The sequence below is a fragment of the Leptonychotes weddellii genome, chromosome 2 (genome assembly GCF_054177405.1).
Source record: "Leptonychotes weddellii isolate Sample4059 chromosome 2, ASM5417740v2, whole genome shotgun sequence".
In the NCBI taxonomy this organism is placed as follows: Eukaryota; Metazoa; Chordata; class Mammalia; order Carnivora; family Phocidae; genus Leptonychotes; species Leptonychotes weddellii.
In genome coordinates this window covers 150,140,449-150,161,587 of record NC_138370.1, presented here as the reverse complement: position 1 = coordinate 150,161,587, position 21,139 = coordinate 150,140,449, and the positions used below count along the sequence as shown (strand labels likewise).

The 21,139-nt window shown below is 45.0% G+C and overlaps 1 protein-coding gene across 1 annotated transcript in view; it reads left to right on the top strand.

Annotated features, from left to right (window-relative positions):
* Window positions 1-21,139, top strand: part of TBC1D1 (TBC1 domain family member 1) — a 219,821-nt gene that overhangs the window by 127,600 nt on the left and 71,082 nt on the right. The window contains exons 8-14 of the mRNA XM_081813168.1: window positions 1,635-1,745; window positions 8,458-8,586; window positions 10,204-10,290; window positions 13,452-13,732; window positions 15,560-15,721; window positions 16,659-16,778; window positions 17,743-17,882. Of these exons, the coding sequence (XP_081669294.1) occupies window positions 1,635-1,745; window positions 8,458-8,586; window positions 10,204-10,290; window positions 13,452-13,732; window positions 15,560-15,721; window positions 16,659-16,778; window positions 17,743-17,882 (1,030 nt within the window). The remainder of the gene's footprint in view (window positions 1-1,634; window positions 1,746-8,457; window positions 8,587-10,203; window positions 10,291-13,451; window positions 13,733-15,559; window positions 15,722-16,658; window positions 16,779-17,742; window positions 17,883-21,139) is intronic.

The following is a 21,139-nucleotide window of genomic DNA, read 5'->3' as shown; positions in this document are numbered from 1 at the left end:
CCTCCTGGGCGTGTAGACTCACCGTGTATCCATCACCTCCTTGGGCTACTCAGTATAAAGTTGGGATTGTGGTATATGACTATCCTTTTCCTTTCTTGAAGATCTGAAGGGAACTTTCTTTGGAAAAATGCACTTGTTACATAAAACATGTAAAACTTCATAACATCAGGGTTCACGGCTTGGAATCGAGATTGAGAGCATCTGCTCTAAGATATTCAATCCTTGAATCTGAAATTTAAAGAATAGCAAGTCCTCAGTGAAAACAACCCCTTCTAATGATTTACTGTCTTTTCCTTCAGTTTTAGGAACAACTTACATTTTAAATGATCTTTTTTTAAAGAGTAGGAATACCAGAAGGTCTGGGTTAGTGTTACCTTTGCTTCTAAAACCTGTGACACAAAGGGTAAAATCATTGCTTCTAGGTTAGCTCAGAGAGGAGGTTGCCAAGAGTGGTATTGATCCAGACTAGATGGTTGTATAGTTGATGCATTTATTACAGTCTTTGTTTTGAAGAGCAGGCTAGAAGTTTGGATGGGGGGCGGTGAGCAGGAAAATGGATAATCATCATTATGAAAAACACACATTTTCAGGGTGTCTGGGTGGCTCAGTTGGTTAAGTGCCTGCCTTCGGCTCAGGTCATGATCCCAGGGCCCCAGGGCTCCCATGACGCCTGCCACTTGGCGGGCTCCCTGCTCAGCACAGAGTCTGCTTCTCTTCCTCCCTCTGCTCCTCCCCCTGCTCTCTCTCTCTCTCACTCTCAAACTCTTCAAAAACCCATATTTTCAAGGTTTATAGGCTAGAAGCTTTGTGTGTCTTCAGAATAACTTTTTTCTTCATTTTCAGAGAAAATAATACATTAAATTACATGGTCTCCTAAAAATGAACACTGATGTTTCAGATCCAAAGAATTGGGGAGTTTATTTTGTGCATAATCTTTCTTTGAACAGATGAGGAAGCTAAGATTACATGACTCGCCTTTGGTCATGTAATCTTGTTGTGGCAGCACCCAGAACCTATGTATCCTGATTTCTAGTTCAGTGTGCTTTGCCACTACTTATCTGAAAAATAAAAGATGTAGGGAGAATTTCCTTAAAAAAGAAAGGAGAAAAAAAAAAAGTGAGTCAGTGCCATGAAATACTGCGTGCAAGTTTAGGCCTTGCGGGGCTTGCAGAAAGTGCTTCATGCTGAACAGCACTTTGGATGGGTGGGACCATGACCCTCGATCCAGTTGCTGTTTTCCTTTCCAGTTCCCTAGCCATAAAAGTTTATAAACATGTGGCCATTATGGCTCTTGACCTCTGGATATGTTTACACAGATTTTATTCTTTTCTTGTTTTCAAGACAGCTTATTTATTAAATATTTTGTCTGTGCTTCTATCTGATTTGAAATATTTATTTTAGGTATAAGGACATCAGAGGTCAAAAGCTGAATCTGGGCCACTGGCTCCATTGTCCTGTAATGGTGTCCATGTCTAGCTAGGATCATTGGTGCCCCCTAGTGAGATGATCGGGTAAAAGCAGCCATTATAACGGGTGGATGGAAGCTGTTAGCATTTTCAAAGGCATGGTTTAGCAGTTTTGTTGACAATTAAAAATAAATGTAATATATTCTTTTTGTTGTTGTTGTTGTTAAGAAATCGAGACCAAGAAGTGAACAGCGAGAGAATGAATTGATTATTTCTTTCCTGAGATGTTTATATGAAGAGAAACAAAAAGGTCACATCCACATTGGGGAGATAAAGCAGGTATGGCATTTTTTCCCCTCTCTTAATTTTACCAGGATGCTGTGTAAAACAGAAACTTGAGGATTTTCTCAAGTTCTGAAACTCTTTTTCTCCCTGTGTTTTATTTTTACTTGTTGCACATGTAGGGGAAATTTGGAAATATTTAGACTGCTTGGAGGCGGTGAGAGAAGTTGAGTCTGCCTCACGGGGCGGGTGGAGCAGGCGTTCCCAACAAGAGGGCGGGTGTAGAGCTTCAAGAAGGAACTGGAGAGTAGATACTGCCACAGCAAGCTACTTGACCTGCAGGGAGCCCGTCTCTGTCACCTCCCCTCTTTCCCCGGGACAACGGGAATGACCTTGCATCGCTGCCTTCAGAATTCTGTAAGGTGCCCGGAGGGTCTCTGGAATGTCAGTACTATGTGAATGTAAGGTAGCTGTACTGACAGGTCAGGTGCCGTGCTGGGGAGCCTGGCGCATGGGCATCCACGTACCAGACTGGCATTGACTCTGTTTCACGTGCTGGAGGTCCCAAATTGGCTTGCCTTCCTCTTCTGGGCACAAGCATTGTTCAGCTTTTCTGTCTCGGGGTGCTGTGTCCGAAGCTGGGGCTCCGAGTCTGCGATTCCATACACGTGGTGTCACGGATCACGTTCTTATGTCCCTTAGACTCTGTGTAAGTCAATTCATGATAACCAGTAGAGCTTCAGGTGTGCATTTTGTATTTAAGTTCCTTGTAAGTCAGAAAATCTAGAGAAATATCACTGAAAGATGTTCAGAAAATCCTTAATTTTCCAAAAGTATATGGTCTTTTATTTTTTTAAAGATTTTATTTATTTTTTATTATTTAAGATTGAGCATGAGTGGTGGGGAGGGCAGAGGGAGAGGGAGAAGCAGGCTCCCCGCTGAGCAGGGAGCCCAACATGGGGCTTGATCCTAGGACCGTGGGATCATGACCTGAGCAGAAGGCAGATGTTTAACTGACTGAGCCACCCACGCGCTGCAGTCTTTTTTTTTTTTTGGAGAGAGAGATTGGGAAGGTGGGAAGGAGCAGAGGGAGAGAGAGAATCTTAAGCAGGCTCCACGCCCAACGCAGAGCCTGACATGGGGCTCGATCTCACAACTGTGAGATCATAACCTGAGCCGAAACCAAGAGTTGGGCGCTTAACCGACTGAGCCACCAGGCACCCCAGTATATTGCCTTTTTATAAAATGCCTAACTGATCTGTTCTACAGGGGCTTTAATGCTCAGTGGCGCACCCTCTCCCTATAAACACCTCTGCTTTTCTGGTCACCTAACGGTGATATGGTTTTACTCTCCCCAGATTCCTACCTTCCAGGTGGCTCTGGCAGTCAGGTCCCTTTCCTGAGCTCACAGAGCTCACGTACAGTGTCCAACATTGTTTTTCATCCCCTTGGCCAACCTTAGCATCTCTTAGCAGGGACCCTAACGCCAGTGCACCGTATGTGTGTCTGGCCTCTGCCAGCCCCCATCCCTCCCTTCCCAGGACAGCGTGGGAGTTCTGTGCTCCTCCAGCTCACTTGGGTGGGCCACCCAGCCTAAGCTGACAGTGAATTCTTTGGTGCTTTTCAACCTATTTTCTTGTTTCCATCCCCCCCTTTTTTTTCCCTCTTGTGCCATTAATAGGTTTTCCCTGTTGTAATTTTCTTCCCTAACTTGTTCCAACAGGAAATTGATAATTTGAAATGATTTATAACTGCTGGAGGGGAATGAAGCATTTATGGTGGATGGAAAGTTTTGACCTAAGTACAAACTGATATTTAAGGAACAGAGAAGTGTCTTTATGATTTGGGCATAGTTTAGTCCAGTGGAGAAAGATATTTAATTTTTTTTTCCATTTGAAAACATGAGAGAATTTAATGTCACAGCTTCCAGGCCTCACAAAGCAGAGCTGTCAGTGCTTTCTCTCGAGGTTTCTAAACATTTTGTTCCCCAGCAGGCTCACGTCCGTGCCTGTAAAGAAGTTGCTCTGATCCCGAGTTGTGGTTGGGTCTTCCCCAGGCTGGACACCCACTCGGGCTCTGAGGATCAGGCTTTTCAGTGCAGCTGCTGTTTTTAGATGGATCAGATGAAGCTTTGAGATTCACCAGTAGATTCCTGCTCTCATTTTCTGCTACCAAATAGTTTACATGGATCTCATTATGCTCTTGTTGCACCTAAAAATTCCCATAGCCTTTGGACAGTGTTATGACTTGACCTAGAGAGGAGTTAGAACCATGGCTTTGGCAGTGAACTTCTCTGGCCCCCGGCCCTCAAGTGGACAGAGGACGCTGAGCACAGACCCAGGGCTGCACTTCTCAGAGCCAGTGGTGATGCTGTATGTGCTTTTCAAAGACTAAAATGGTAGCGTTGGATAGCTGTCAGAGGAACCATTTTTATAAAATAGAACAACTGAAGGACGTTTTGTTCTTGTGGAAAAGGAAGAATCGCTTTGGGCAAAGACCTGTAAAGTAATAAAGTTAGAAAGTGTCACATTTTAGTAAGTGGACATACTGTTTCTACTTGTCTGGACAGAGCTGGTGTGAAAAATTAAGAATATTCAATCAACTGCCACTTACTGAATGTTTGCCACGTACAGAGTTTGAATTTTTTGCATGAGTGATTCCAGTTTTTCTACAACTTTTTTGAGGCAGGTGGTATAATACCATTGTTCGAGATGGAGATGTGGGGAAGAGGTCAAGCAGCATGTTAGGGAGTGACAGCTGATGTGTCGCAGGTCCAAGGGCACTATTTTAATCATTATGCTTTTTAGGAACATACCTAACAAAATTTAATGTTATATAACTACTCACTGATTTGCCTGGGTCCATTTTCCAGTAGAGGAGTTTTTCTGACATTTTATTTTGAAAAATTTCAAACATGTAGGAAAGTTGGAAGAAACAGTGAGCATTCATATACCCACCATCCAGATTATACCATTTGTCGCATTTTGCAATATTTGCTTTCCCATATATCCGTCCAGTTCTTATTTCACCTTTTTTTGGATGACTTGTAAAGTAAATTTCTGATACCAGCACTCTTTATTCCCATACACTTCAGCGTGCATATAATTAGCTGTAGCTCAGTATTTGTTCACAGTTGTCTTTGGAGATTTACATCCTGTAAGCTGCACAGATCTTGAGTGCACTACTCGTTGAGTTTTGAGGACATCATACATTTAGGTGGCCCAAGCCCCCATCAAGATAGAGAGCATCCTCTTTCACGCCGAAATGTACCCCCGTACCTCTTTGCTGGTCCTCACTACCCTCCCCCAGGCAGCCACGGTTTTGATTATTTATACCATAGGTTGATTTGCCTGCTCTAGAAGTTTTGCAGATGGAATCAGAGAGTCTTTACTCTTTCAGTTCTGGCTTCTTTCACTTTGTGCTACTCATCCATGTTGTTGCGTGTCATCAGTCGTTTGTTCCTTTTTATTCCTGTGGGCCAGCCCCAGTTTTCTCCATCATCCTTCTGGTGGACACCTTGGCTACTTGCAGGTGCTCGTTGTTAGGAATAAGGCTGCTCGTGGGCACGCCACGGCGCCACATGATGGTGGGTTCTGACCTGAGAACGTCGGTGTAGCCGCAGAATTTAAAACTTGGCTCCACACTTCTGTGCAGAGTTCACCCTTCTGTCCTGGGCTGGGCAGTGTGGCGACTTGGTGCAAGTTGCTCTAGCACCCCAAATTGGAAGAACCAGCATCCTCTTCAAAGGAGAAACTTCTAGATGCTTATTTTAAAATGAACAAGGAATATATTTTCTAAACATGAGTTATTTTCAAAGCATATTAGAATTGTGGTGATAGACCTGGAAAAGCATCATGTTAGGTGGGAGAGGAGAGCGGACGAAGCGTTGAACTCCGTGTACAGACATTCTTATGGCCTGGTTTCAGAAAAGGAAAAGTGCAGTTTTTCTTGTATGTACTTTCTGCTGTGTGTCACTGGTCTTGTAGCCAGTGTTTTCTTTATCTATCAAAACAATCCATTCAAAATGCTTCTGCTTCATGGAAACTTGTGTGGAGTTTGAAAGCAAGCGCACGCCTTCTTAACTTTGTGGGAGAACTGGCGGCGAGTCAAGGGCAGGCCCCCAAGGGCCCTGTGTGGATCCTTTCCTTTGCTCTGGAGTCTGTGGCCCTGATATTTGGTAAATGATTGCACAAGACCAATGGCAGTGAGTAAGGCACCTGCCCGTGCTGCATGATGTTTAGCAGGCACTTAGTTAGTATCTGTTGCGGGAGTCTGTTGCTTTGGGTACGTGTTTCCCCAGGGCCTACCTGGTGATCATTGCTCATTCGCTCCTTCAGCAAGCAAGTGGAAAGTGTCCAGAGCATGCTCCGTATACTCTACGAAAACACAAAGATAAATGATGGTCTCCCTCCAAAGAATTTCTAAGCTAGTTGTCATTCTCTTAATGCACATTCTAATTCTCACAGAAGTAAAACTCTGATGACTGCATGAAGCCAAAGGTAGCTCTTATCAGAACCCTTTATTTCTCTTTTATGCCTTGAAAAAGGTATGACATTCATTGATGAACTAGGATTTCATCATTTCAAAGAAGACCTATATCTTTGACCAGCAAATAGTTAAATAATAAAAAATGCATAATCACATAGGAATCCGGGGAAGACAAATTAAGAGACCATCTGTAGCCATCAAATTGGCAGAAATGGAGAAATCTGACCATGCCATGTAGAGGTGAACTCTCATGTACTGATACTGTGACTGTTAATTAGTACCATTTAGGGGAAAAAAATCTGACCGTATCTGGTACCTGTGAAGACGCGCAGACCTAGTGACCCAGCAAGGACATTTCTAATTATTTACCTTGCAAAAACTTTCACATCTGTGCTAAGGAGCTATGTTCGGGAGAGATTAGCTCAGTCTCCTTTGTAAAAGCACGAAGGAATACATGTTTAAGCATAGGAACGTGAACAAATTACGTTGTTATACAGTGAGCAACTGCACTCTAATTAAAGTGAGTGAATCCAAGAACATTTGTCAACACAGATAAATCTGAAAAACTACATTGGAAGACAAAAGGTAGTTATGGGAGGATATGTACAGGATGATCTGTTCATGTAAAGTTTCAACTACATGTAAACCATTACGTATGTTTTATGGATACATACATGTATATGAAGGTACATGGTACGAGTTGACGAACACCAACTTCAGGAGCGGGGTTATTTGTGCAGCTGGGAAATGGAGAGTGGTTCCAGGAGGCATCACAGAGGTCTGTAATGTTTTCCATAAAACATGGGAAACAGTAGCTAAGAGTCAATGATCGTGACTCATAGCTGACATCTACTGAGCGTCAGGTATGTTCTCGGTGCTTTAATGTGCATTAGTTCATCTGAAGCTCATAAGTGCTCTGTGGGGAAAGTTCCCTGTGTGTCCTCAGTCTGCAGGTGGAGGAACGGAGGGGCAACAGGTAAAGATCTGTCCAAGGCCACAGAGCTAGAGAGACACAGAGAAGCATCTCATCTGGGCCCAGGCTCTGGAGCCCGCGATCCTCACTGCTCTCAACACGTGCATGTTCACTTGGCCAGAGCTGAGTCGGGGGCCGGGGGTGGGGGTGAAGATGCATGTGTTAATATTGGTCTGTGCGCTTTTCTGTATGCTTGAAGTATGTAACAACAAAGAATGGTCTGAGTTTAGAGTATTGGAGTATGTGCTTGTTTGTGTTTTTAATCTAGAGAGTTTTTATAGTTCTTTTTTTTTTTTTTTTTTTTTTTAACCATACCTCTTTGTTAATAAGTAGGATTAAACCTCATTTTCTGGTTGGCATCCAAACACCATTGTGTTGGCAACTTCATGTTGTGACCAGTGAGGGGGGCAAGCGTGGTTGCAGAGGGAAGGGGTGACAGAACCTGTAGGTGGGGGAGAGGAAGAAGTGGAGAAGACAGCTCCACAGAAGGTGATGAAGGGATTAATTTAAAGTTATGGAGGGGCGCCTGGGTGGCTCGGATGGTTGGACGTCTGCCTTCGGCTCAGGTCGTGATCCCAGGGTGCTGGGATCGAGCCCCACATCGGGCTCCTGGCTCGGTGGGGAGTCTGCTTCTCCCCCTCCCTCTGCCTCTCCCACTGCTCATGCTTTCTCTCTCTCTCTGTATCTCTGTGTCTCAAATGAATAAATAAAATCTTAAAAAAAGAAAATAAAATTTAAAGTTATGGAGTGGATTCTATTTGTTTCAGCCTCTGAAATTCCCCCAAAGGTAAGTTGTTCTTTACTTGGAGGAGCTAACACTCTCCACCTCGGTACCAGCAGCTTTCCTCAATGCTTCACGTGGTTTTACCTGTTTCATCTCACAACACAGCGTTAGGATTAGATCGTGAGGTGGGTCTGAGTTGACAGAGGAAGGAACTAAGTCGAGGAGAGAGGAAGTAGCTTGTCCAAGGCCAGTTAGTGAGGGACACATCTCTGATCCTGACCGCAGAGCCCGAGCTCACGAGCTTTGTTAACAGAGTGGTTTCCAAGCACATTTCCTCGTTTTGTTTGGAGCGGTCGGAGCAGTGCTTTGAGGCAGACTGGGAGCAGTGCTTTGAGGCAGACTGTTTTCTGGACTTGCAGCCTTGCCTTCGAGGAGCAGATGAGATGAGGTCAGGGGATCAGAATAACGTCCTGGGGTCAAAAAGATGCATCCTAGAGATTGATCATTCCTTTAAGAAGGAAAAAAGGAAGGGAGCAAGGAAGCTGTAAGTGACTGACTTAACTTTTCATTGTTTCACTTTTTAGACCTCACAGATTGCAGCAGAGAATATTGGAAGTGAGTTACCACCGAGTGCCACTCGATTTAGACTAGATATGCTGAAAAATAAAGCCAAGAGATCTTTAACAGAGTCTTTAGAAAGTATTTTATCCCGGGTAAGTAGCATAATTTCTCCTAATCTAAGTTAAAATCACTTTTTAAGAGAACATAAGATTCAATTCTTTGCCTTTTTTTAAAAAAAATTATTTTTAAGTAATCTCTATGCTCAAGGTGCCTGGGTGGCTCAGTCATTAAGCGTCTGCCTTCGGCTCAGGTCATGATCCCAGGGTCCTGGGATCGAGCCCCACACTGGGCTCTCTGCTCAGCGGGAAGCCTGCTTCTCCCTCTCCCGCTCCCCCTGCTTGTGTTCCCGCTCTCGCTGTCTCTGTCAAAACAAAACGAAAAATCTTTAATCTCTACACTCAATGTGGGGCTCACACTCACAAACCTGAGATCAAGAGTTGCATGCTCTTCCAACTGAGCCAGACAGGCGCCCTCATTTCTTTGCTTTTGTGCCATCAGTGTTTGTTATAAAGTACAGAAGGGTAAAAACCTTTTTAATGTCTTCTCAGTCTTAGAGCAGTGTTACCTACACTTCAGTTTTTAACTTGGTTTAGGTTAAAAGAAATTCTCTTACATAGCATGGTATTTTTGTTTCCTCAAAGGATGTTATTCGCTGGCCAGTCTCTGTGAAGAGCACAGATTAGATGTAATAAAGTGTGGGACCCATCCTCCCTAAGTGCCACGAGGCACAGCTTAAAAAACCATTTACTGTCAGCCGTGGCTGGTACATGTCTAGAACTCTCTGTAGCGGGTTAGTAAACTGTGGCTCTCGGGTCAAATGCCACCCACCTCCTGTTTTTGTAAATAAAGTTTTGGAGACACAGTGGTATCCACTCATTTACCTATACTCTTAATTTGCTTTTGTGCAGAGCTGAGTAGTTGCCACAGACAATATGGCCCCCAGAGCCCAAGAGATTTAGTATCTGGCCCTGTGCGGACAGGTTTGCGCACTGCACTCTGGAGGAAGCACAGAGGAAACCTAGACACCAGTCTGGGAGTTCCCTAAGAAATTACATGCTGTGTGCTCCCCACCCCAGCAGGTGTACCTGACCTTTGATGGCACTCGTGAGAGATCAGAGTTTGATTTTCTTTCAAAGTTTCACATCTTTCTGGAGCTTGAAATGTCTTACAGAGTTTTTTTGTTTGTTTATTTGTTTTTATTGTTTTTTTTTAATTTCATGATACACTCCATCTGAACCATGCTTAATTTTGTTCTGGTTAAATTTTATTTTCTTTGAAGGTGTTTCTCAGAATTTTGCAACATCCTCAGAGATAATTAAAAACAGTCCATTTACAAAACCAGGTGGCCACCTCTGAGAGCTCCTGAGTGGATAGAGTGTTGTCTGGGCGTCCCATAGCTGGTGGGGTGTGACAGCTTGGGACTTGGGAGAGAGGTGTTGAGCGTGTTTGCTTTTCTTCATAGACAGATTGTCTCTTCTTCCTGCCCGTCATCCCTGCCAAATGATTCATACACAAGGTGTTCAGGAACATTTAGGTTGCTGTGCTATTAAAAAAAAAAAATGTTGATTATCTTAATGCACATATGTGCTCAGCAGCTTTATCTCAGTAGATCATTTTTCCTGAGGTGGTTTAAATAGACCAAGCTGCTTCTATCTGATGCCTTTGCAGAAGCCTAAGGGATTCTAATTTGATTGCTTTTCTTTATGTAGGGTAGTAAAGCCAGAGGCCTCCAGGAACACTCCTCCAGTCTGGATCTGGACAGCTCCATGTCTAGCACTTTAAGTAACACGAGCAAAGTAAGCACATCTCCCTTTCTGTGACACCCTGAAGAAATCAGCAAATGGGTCATGCTCATCTGCTACCTGCAGAGCCTACAAAAGGATCCCAGGAAGCCCCCTATCTTTCATCATGAAAAGTTTGGTGCCTGAGACTTCTGGGTGCAGGAGGAGGGCTGGTCTTGCAACTCTGTAACTTAAAAGTTTCACATAACAAAGCAGATGGCCATTACATAAGCAAAGAAGCAAGATGACATTTTTAGATCACTGAGAGGTAATTTATCACAAAGCAACCAGTGGACTTCTTGCCCAATATTAAAAATAATTGAAATTGGGAAAACTTCAAAAGTGGGTTTGTGAATTCCGTGAAGTTTACGGCTTGAATACTTTTACCCTTTGGCTGGCTCTACGATTGTAATTAAATACATTACTGTTCTTATAAATTAGACAACTAAGCTTCACCCCTTGGGTCTGTCCCCAAGCACAGCTTCGTGATAATGAGCAAGCCAGTGGTTCTCTTTGGTAACAAACCTGTGTCCGTGTCCTTGTTTTAGTTTCTTGCTTTCTAGACATTTAGGCAGCTTCAGCTCTTTTTAACCACCAGAAAGTGAACTTGGGGTTTTCGTTAGGCAGGCCAGCTTTCCTTCTGCCACCAGAGCTCCTTCAGACTCTCGAGCGACGGAAGCTCTGTGGAGCCAGCCCCTGACCACACAGCTCTCAAGTTCTGAGTTTGCTCCCGGGCACGTGGCTTTCAGAGCTTTTAGACCATAGCCAACAGTAAGAAACTCATTTAATGTTGTGAAACGATTCACAAACACATACGTACACGCTCGCATCCAGAATTAAGATCGCATAAAACAGTATTTACTGTAAACAATCTGTGACACGTACTGTTCTCTTTGGATCTTTTTTATTTTAAAAATGTTCATGGCCAACAAATTGATACTACCACCTGCCATCTACCGCTTGAGAAACACTGACTCGGGAGGGTGCTGCTCAAGTTCTCAGGTGTACCTTTAATGCGGTTCCGGCAGAAATACAGATACTGGTTCAGTAGGCCTGGGGTGGGGCCTGAAAAGCCGCATCTCTGACAAGCTCCAAGGTGGTGTTGATGCTCCCGGTTTGCGGACTCTCTCTCGGGAGCAAGGCCCTAGACACCAGTCCTCAGAATATGATTTTCTGAGTTAAAATCTGGTGGGACGGAGCATCATCTGACCTCCATCAACTACATACCGGTTCTACACCACAGTTTACTTCACATTGGGAAACAGTTTATGGTGTATCTGCAATATACAGATGAATGGGACAGAGCCCTCGGGAACTTAACTGGGAGGCGACAGATACTCAAATAACACCAGCATCAGAGTATGGAAGGAGCCCTGAGAGTTAGACTAAGAGATGGTGGTAACTTCGCCATCCCAAGAGCAAGGGGAAGGGAAGTTATTTTGGACCAGTGGAACCAGAGAAAGCGTGGGAATGGGGGAAGTGGTGCTTTTGAATTAAATTTTAAAGGATAGGCATTGCGCCTGGGGAAGTGGACAGGGAAGAGGCTTCTCAGACCACTGCAAATAAAGATACTGTGAAGAGGCTCATGTCACTCAAGTGACTTTTCCAGGAAGTCTTATCGCTTGTTTATATTCTTCTCCAAAGCACAGATCTAAAATATATATGAAGCTTGAATTTCTAGGGTAATCTTAAGAGAAATACAACTTTCAGAAGCCACCTGCTTGTATTGTGTGTGGGGGTATCTTTATGTGTACTTTTTTACATCTTTTTTTAACCTGAGATTGAGAAACTGTTGTAAAAATAAGCTATTTTATGTAACTGGATCTCTACCAGTAAATTGATCATCTACTTGTGGAGGAACATCCGAGTAGCCCTTTTAGGTGTAAGATTAAGCTAAGGATTAGCTCCTTCATGTAATTTGGAGGGAAGTTAATAAGAGTTGAGATGAACAGGTTTGCATAATGGAGAATGTTTGCTCTGATGTGTCATCTTAGACAAAATTTTAAATCCTTAAAAGGATCTTTGGAACTACAGAGTCTCGAAGAATGAAAAATTTCAGCTATGTTTAAAGGTAATTAATATTTTGTAGTATGTTGGGAATTAAGTTTTTCCTATCTCATTCCTACAAAATTAAATGTATATCTCTCCCCTCAATAAACATATTTTAAAAAATTAAAATCCTTAATATATCATCTGAAAGGCACGCAACCGTATATCAAATGAAGAGATAGAATTTAGATTCTTCAGTCTGTCATTAGATGCATTCATTTCATTTTACTCTTTCTATGTTTATCTCTTCTAGCAGTTTCAGCAGGGGCAAACTGATATGCCCCCCCTTATTTTATGTTCTTTGATAGGAGAAGAATATATTAGCCACCAACCATGTTCTGGGTGCAGTGCAAAGCATAGGATTGCCTGAGTAGTAGTTCATGTCTTTGAAAAAGCATGTATCTCGAAAGACTATGGTATTAAAGTATTGTCATGATTTCTCAACAAATGTTGGGGTTACCTACTTAGTAGCTTCATTGAGTATCTGATACAGTAACTTATATTTGTATAACATTTTACAGTGCACTTTCACTTGGATTACCTTGCCTAATTCTTGAAACCCACTGAGAAATTTTCTCTCTACCCTTTTACAGATGAGAAAATTGGGGTACAGAAAGAAGTTAAATAATTGGCCGTGAGTTCTGGCATAAGTGCCTAAAGAGAGATTCTTCATATTCGAAGAATAATACAGGATATAGTTTTTAACCTCAGGATCACCAAGTTAAATTTCAACATTAGATCAAAATCAGAGAGCCTTAACAATGTGGGTAGAACATGTATGAACACACTTGGCAGAGATAAAGAACGTCTTGGTTTGTGTAAACAGTGCAGACAAGTTCTACGAGTTAAAAGCACAGTAGAGTCTTTTACAGGGAGAAGGGGCTATTGACGGCTTCGCTTACAACAGCTACGTCCTTCCCCTTGGATTTGGGCAGGTTTCCCCATCTGTCCAGCAGCCTAGCATTTGGTTTCTGATAAGCAGGGCCTTATCAGGCCTTCATTCCCTTACATTCTCGGTGGCCTCTAGATGGCATTATAACCAGATGGGCTCCTGTGTCAAAATGTTTTCCTGCCCCTGGGAGGAGATTGCCCGTGATACGCCTGACCTGCTGTCTGTCTGCCGTCAGGAGCCGTCCGTGTGTGAGAAAGAGGCCCTGCCCGCCTCCGAGAGCTCCTTCAGGCTCCTCGGCTCCTCGGATGACCTGTCCAGTGACCTGGAGAGCCAGCCCGCAGAAGAGCCTGCCCCACTGTCACCCCAGCAGAGCTTCCGAAGGCGCGCCAACACCCTGAGTCATTTCCCCGTGGAGTGCCCGGAGCCTCCGGAACCGGCTCAGGGGTCTCCGGGGGCCTCCCAAAGGAAACTTACGAGGTACCACTCAGTGAGCACAGAGACGCCTCATGACCGGAAGTAAGATTTGTTTAAAAATGTGAATTTGTTGTGTAACTAGCTGGGGCGTATCTGTCGTTAACCCAGAATGTGCAGCCCAGCTGTGCTTACTGGGTGACAGAGACTTGAGTCAGGTTCTTCTGTGGGCTTAAAAGCTAACACTTGAAGGTGTGTTCTGTTCCTCCCGCGGCAACTCTGTAGATGTAAGAGGCTTGCTGCTTGTTCAAGTAGCAAGTACGAGTCTCAGGAGGAAGCAGCTGAGACGGAGCAGAAATGGCCCTCGAAGTGGGTAGTAGTCACTGCTCACGCAGGGTGCGAGGCAGGGCTCCTGGAACCTAGCTGCCGGCTTTGGGGACAGGTGGCAGGGGGGCGAGCTGGGGAGTCCTCGTTTGCAAACCCGGGATCCTTCTCTGGTGGCACGGAGATGCGGCGTCCGTCCCAGGCGGGGCACGAGCGGCGACGTTGCCGCGTCTGCTGCCTGTGCGGCCCAGGGTCCGGGGCTGGCTTGGTCCTGACCCGGTTGTGACCTGGGCACACCTGCTTAGCTTCTGTGTGTAACCAAACTGGAATGGATGTCCTTCCGTGTGCGTATTCTAGAGTCTGCTAACCGGATCTGCTCACTTTGAATAACTGGGCTCGAATGAGCGGTTGGAATTTCTTGGTTCTAGAGATGGGTAAGCAGCAGCGGAGCGGAAGGTCTCCGGGCCCCTTCTGGGGTCCCTTGGCAATTAATTTGACCCTAAGCAGTCACAGAGTTATCCTTAAAAATAACTTGAAAAATCTTTTAAAACCCCTCACCTATAAATGTGAATAAATGTGTAGAGTTGCTGCCCTCCTGGGACTGACGTGCATCGGGCGTGGGGGTCACGCACGGATCAGGCACAGTCTGTACGGAGGTGTTTGACAGGTTTTGAGTGAAGAAATGAAACTATTTGAAAGGTGTAGCAGAGCCTCTCCGCTTTGTTTCCTGTCAGCCATTGAAAAGGATTATGGCTTTCAAAAATTCGGCTGTGTAACTATGATCCCAAAGCAGGACGCACGCCAGAAGCTAGTATTTAATATATGACGTCTTAGAGACAACAGTTCAAGGGTTTATGGGGCTCTTGCCGGTTTATGGCTTCTCTCTCCCCTCTCTGCCATGTCCCCAGACCTCTGTTTTTGGCGTTTTCAGTGATTGTGGACGCATTCCTGTCTAGAGATGCCCAGTTCTCTTGCTAGGCCTGCAGTTTCACACAAGCAGACGTGGTAGGAAAGGGGTACCCCTGACAGTACGTTTCCCCTCTCGCCAAGAATGCAGCTTCCTAATGGATCTTGCTGGACAGGGGAGGGCAGGGGAGGGTGGAGAGATGCCCGCCTCCCTCCCTCCGTAGCATACCTGTTTTGCTTTCTGCTCCCTTATGAACCTCTTTCCTCATTTATGCACAAGAAGTGAGACCTTGAATTCCAGGCAGGTTATTGTTCATTTTAAAGAGACGTGTATTTTAAAAACTATGGAGTTTGTTTTGCTTTCCTTTTTTTGCATTTAAGTAAAAAACAAAAAAAAATTGCTGCCAGTTTCTGAAAAGGGAAGGGAGGAAAAAGCACTATTGGGTTCGTACATGTGTGAGAAATGATCAAGAATGACTTTTCACAGTACTCTTTTTTTTTTTTTTAATTGAAAACTACCTTTGTCAAAGAGACAGTGGATACAGAAGAGAAGTGAAGAGCAGTCCTCTGACTGTGACAGCTGGTGTTTAAATAAGCGGACGGCGGCAGCCTAGCCTGTTCCCTCCGTGCCCCCCTTCGGCTCCCCCCTGGGCTCCCCCCCTTCCCGCTAATCGCCCTGCCTTCTCTCTAATTGCTGTTTAGTGTGAATCATCCAGCTGTGGGCGAGTCTAAAAGTTGCTCAGGTCAGTCTTCAGCTCCTGCTCTTCCACCTCGTCTTAACCCCTCCGCCTCCTCGCCAAATTTTTTTAAGTACCTAAAGCATAGCTCAAGTGGAGAACAAAGTGGGAATGCTGTGCCGAAGAGGTGAGCACACTCACGCGGCAAGTTCAGTGTCGTTTGTCTTCCCGGGAAGTTTGCACAGAGAGGTTGTGCTGCATGGTGGGAGAGAACCCAGGGCCACCGCTTGTGTGTGTGTGTGTGTGTTCTTGTCTGGTTTTGATTGTATTATTTTCAGTCTATCATCTGAACTGACTTAATTCACTATTGATTAATTACTGTTGCCAGGTCTTCATGTCAAGCCATTTCTTTTTTTTAAAGATTTTATTTATTTATTCATGAGAGACAGAGAGAGAGGCAGAGGGAGAAGCAGGCTCCCAAGGAGCAGAGAGCCTGATGCGGGACTCGATCCCAGGACCCTGCGATCATGACCCGAGCCGAAGGCAGACGCTTAACCATCTGAGCCACCCAGCCGCCCCCATGTCAAGCCATTTCTTACATACTTATTTTCCAATATCTCTGCCCAGGATACACACACACACAGTTTAACAAGAACTGTGTTTGATCATATACAGCCAAATCAGAAATGTCCTCATGAATTTAGGAAAATTATTTTTTTCCAGTTTGAAAGGAAAAGTCATTTTGGAAGATGGACTGACTTTTTTGTTATGTTTTTATTTTATTCTGGTGAGAATGCTTAACATGAGCTCTACACCCTTAACACGTTGTTAAAGCGCACAGCACAGTATTGCTAACTACGGGCACTGGATTGTACAGTGGGTGTCTAGAGCTTGTTATGTTGCGTAACTGAATGGACTGATGTGTTTGAATTAATTCATTGATTCCATTCATTTAAAATAGAATTTTATTGACTACAGAAATTAAATCTCATTTGTAAACTTTTTAATTTCTTACCGGGTTTAATTTTCTTAGCATGAGAACTAAAGTGTTTACTTTAAAGCTTATATTTTATACTTTTTGTGTTTGTATTTCTTTATCCTAAACTCTCTTCTCAAACTCTCAGCGTCTCCTACCGTAATGCCCTGCGGAAAAAACTTCATTCTTCTTCCTCTGTGCCAAATTTTCTAAAATTTCTGGCTCCTGTAGATGAAAATAACACCTCTGACTTTATGAACACGAAAAGGTAGGGTTTAATTTAGATTTATCAAGCCTGGGTAGAAGTGTCGAATTACTGATATATACAGGGATTTTTCAGCTATTTTTTTGACACTCAAAAGATCATTTTAGCTAAATCGGTTGTATCTTCTTTCTTATACTTTCCTACTGAACGTCACTTAAAGAAAGAGTCCTCTTGTTCTCCGGTTTTGACCAGGAGTAGTTTATTAATGTGTTGTTTGCAGAGGATCCAAGAAAGTCTTAACTGGTTCTCTAAGTGATAGCAGTGTTTCTGAGAGTGAGCATGTGGCTCTGTAAATAAGTCCGGGTGTCTGACCTGTGAGGCAGGGTGATTCCTTAGTTGTGGTGTGTACGTGGGTGTAAATTATAAGGGCTTCCCCAAGTTGTCCTGCGAATAGGAAGAAAAATCACTGATGAGACAGTATTTACGATATGTGTTAGTAAATATACTTTGTTTTGTAGTTTAAAAAAGATAGATGTTAAAATAGTTGTCATCAAGTGACTGTGTAATTATTGCCTTGATGGTTCTTTGTAATCTTTCTTCATTTTTGCGGCTGTCTGTGGCGATGCAGACCTATGCTGAGAAAATCTTCCCACGCACGGATGAGGGGAGATGGTGCCCTGGTGCCAATGCCCCCTTTAGAGACAGTTTCTCTTTTCTGAAGTGGTGCCAAGAAAGGCCCAACTGGAAGCTAGTGGCCTGTGGAGCGTATTTCTTAACGTCTTTTATAATGGACAGAAATTAAGGGCATGCAGTCTTGTGCTTTTCATGAAAGGCATCCTGTAAGAAAACAGTCCCTTAGGAATGTTGATCCACTGCGGGCTTGATTCAGCTTGCATGATTATCTAATTATGTTTTCTTATACAAAGATAATTTATAATGTAGTGTTTTGTTTAAAAACAAAAAGTCAAGCTAAAATACCTGATTATATCTCCCCATCAGTCATCAATCAGTCATTTTGTGCTTCCAGGGACTTTGACTCCAAAGCTAACCACCTTGGCGACGCCAGCAGGACCCCCGTGAAGACACGGAGACACTCGTGGAGGCAGCAGATATTCCTCCGAGTGGCAACCCCACAGAAAGTATGCGACTCTCCCAGCAGATATGAAGGTACCGTACACCCCGGAAGTGACCTGTGAGATTCTGGCATGAGTAACAGCAGTGCATTAGGTGAAGGAAAAGACGAAATGAGATTTCAAGTCAAATCACCCCCCGATTTTAAAGCTCCCTAGGTAAGAAGCTCAAATGACCATGCCTATCGCTATTTCCAGAGAGATCCTCAAATTCCACGTGTAAGAGAACTCAGCAGCTTGCAGCACCTCGTGTGAAAAATGGCCCCTCTGCCGAGCTGTTGTGACCGCTCACCCACCGTGTGTGGGAATGTGGAGGGGCTCCTTCCGTTCCCACTGCGTTCCCAAGCTTGTCTACCTCCCCCCTGCGACTGGACTGTAGGTTGACACTCTGCCTCAGTGCAGCGGGCTTGTGGCGGTGCTCCCTGGTCCCAGTGCTCTGGTTACACCCGCCACGTCCCCTGCCTCGTCAGCTGCTGTCCCTCGGTGTGGGGTCACAGGAGGACCATCTGGTGCCCTCGCAGCCTGCTTGTGTCTCCCAGATACAGAGTATGCTCAAGTCTGTCTTTGGGCCTTCCTATGTGGAGTCACAGTGTAAAAAACAAGTTTAAATGCAGTTCTAAACTTAAGATTTGTCTCTGCCCAGTAATAGCCTAAATTTTCAGCAGCAGGTATTTCTTTTCCCTAATGCTCTTTAATCAGAAAACTTTTTTTTTTTCTTTTAGAAAAAGCAAAGCAGGGTGCCTGGGTGGCTCAGTCGGTTAAGCGTCTGCCTTTGGCTTGGGTCATGATCCCAGGGTCCTGGGATCGAGTCCCGCATGGGGCTCCTTGCTCAGTGGGGAGTCTACTTCTCCCTCTACCCCTCCCCTCTCCTCGTGATCTCTCTCTCACACACACACACACACACACACACTCTCTTTCTCTTTCAAATAAATAAATAAAATCTGAAGAAAAAGAGAAAACAAAGCAACAGAGTGGACCTCTCAAAGATTTCTTGAGTTCCTCAGGTTGCATGTACTATGGATCCATTCTTGTCCCTCGACATACTTCCATGCATGTGTTAAGCAGCAGCCCAGGCTACCCCGAGAGTTTGCAGAGTAGGTTCGATGCGGCTGCCCTGGGTGGGGGACCCCTACGCCCTCCTCCCGCTCCTCAACCTCTGCCCCTCTTTCCTGCTTCTCTCTCTTTCTCCCTCTCCTTTCCCCTCCCTCCCCCAGAGTTCTCTCTAATATTTAATTTAAAAAATGCCTCCTCTGCCAAATTAAACAAGAGCCTGGTTTGGGCTCAGCTAGCTTTGTGATATAAATCCTATAACTGCACTTAACCTGAGTCGTAAAGTGGTTATAGTGAATGTTGGCTCTTCTTATCTCATGGAATTACATTAAATTATGATTGTGAAAGTACTTTGGAAACCTAAGACATGTCCAGTGTAAAGCAATACAGTTATTTTTGTTAACCATTATTGAGGTCGGAGCACTGGTGTTAAGCTTCCTGTACTGTTGTTTCCCAGCAGGAAGGAGCAAGTAAAGGAACGCTAGAAAGATTGGGCTTATAAATGCAGTGAGATCTTTTTTTTTTTTTAAAGTCATTAAATTGAGTTATTTTAAGTGTGTATCAGCTTAGAATGTTTAGTTTTAAAGATTTCATTTTCATTTTTGTAGATTGTCTGGTAATGTCCAACAGCCAGATTGTGTGACTTCCTAAACTTCTAAGCCAAGGGGGTCTGCTGGGCTGGTGGCTGTTTGAAACACCAGGCTTGTAAAGTGCACAGCCTGGGGGGCTGTACCCCTTGGGGAAGCTCTGATGGCTGAGGAAGTGCAGTGAGCTCTGTAGGCCCCACGCAGGGCTGCTCTCTGCCTGAGTGGGGAAGTGTGGCGAGTGCCCGGATGGACACTGGTGTCTCCCAGTCGGTGTCTGAGGGACCGGAGTCAGAAGGTTGGTCGGTGCTGGCAAATGTTTGCCTCTCTGGAGGACCCCAAGATAAAATGGGCGAGTGGAGTGCACCATGGGCAGCACTCGAGAACGTGACCTTGTGTGGCCCAGTGGGTAGAAGCGCCGGGGTGTGTGTCCACCTTCTCTTTTTGGAGGCTTCTGTTTTTAGTTGGTTTAGTCTGGAAACACTGTAAGAAACGGATGTTTAACCCCAAGTTGCACTCTTATTTATGGTGTTTGCAGTTGACAGAGTTCCTTGGTGAATTCTGGGCTAGCCAACATTGTTGGGTGAAAGTTTGCCATGAATGAGTTGGGATGATGGATCGTTCTCCCAGAGGCCAGAGCACTGAGCAGATCACCCCCAGTACCCCAAAGCCTGGGCCGCACAGTCTCTCGGGACCCGAGAACAGAGTGCTTGGTATTTCTCATCCCCCACCACTGGAAATGGTACTCAGGGGCCGGGGTCACTCGCTCGCATATTGATGGAAAGCACAGAGCTGGCCTCCTCGGTGTCAGAGGGCCTGGGGTGGCCATGAAGGTGAACCTAGGGAAGGAATTTAGAGCTCATTTAGGGACCTCTTCTGAAGGCTGGAGCCAGAGTGGCTATCTTTAAATCCCAGCTTTTCCCCTTAGGAGCCGTGAACTGGAACAAGCTGTCAAAACTTCTCCCCCATGGTAGAGGATTCATTATGCCTATTGCCACACTGATTGAGATAAGGAAGCATGATGTTTCTACTGACATTTTATTTAAAAGCTTTCAGAATTCATAGATTTGGAAAAAATGAGTGAGGCCAAGGTTTCCAGTGTAAAGTTACCTCCCATGGTGCAGAAAGGTCCCTCTGGGGTCTCTGGGCCCACTGCTGCTCCTGCCTCAGCCCCTCCATATGAGGCCGCCCTCCTGCGGCCTGGAGCCCCTCACGGGAGCTGCTGAGCTCAGTGGCAAGAGCTTTGATTTCTCTTACTGCCCACGGGAGCCGGACGGGAGCCGGATGGCCAGAGCCAGATGGCCGTGTCCCCCCTTCCCCTTCCCCTGCTGCAGTGGAGAGGCCAGCCTGCTGCGAGGGCTCTTTCTCCCAGGTCCTGGTGGCGCCCTGTTAGCAGGTGGGGCGGGTGGAGGAGAAGGGGAAGGGACTGGAGAAAGGCCCAGAAGGGGGGAGCTGAGCTGTGATTTGTGGCTGACATGACACAACAGCAGTAACACCAGAAGTGGGGTTTCGAGGTTTCAGAATAGTGCCCAGTATTGCAGTGGCCGCATCTCACGGGCATTGTGGAGACTGACGCGTGGTGATGTATGTCATGCATTTAAATGTGCAATGATAAGGGTCCCAAACTCAGAGCCCTGTGGCTGGGCGTGTAGTAAGGGCT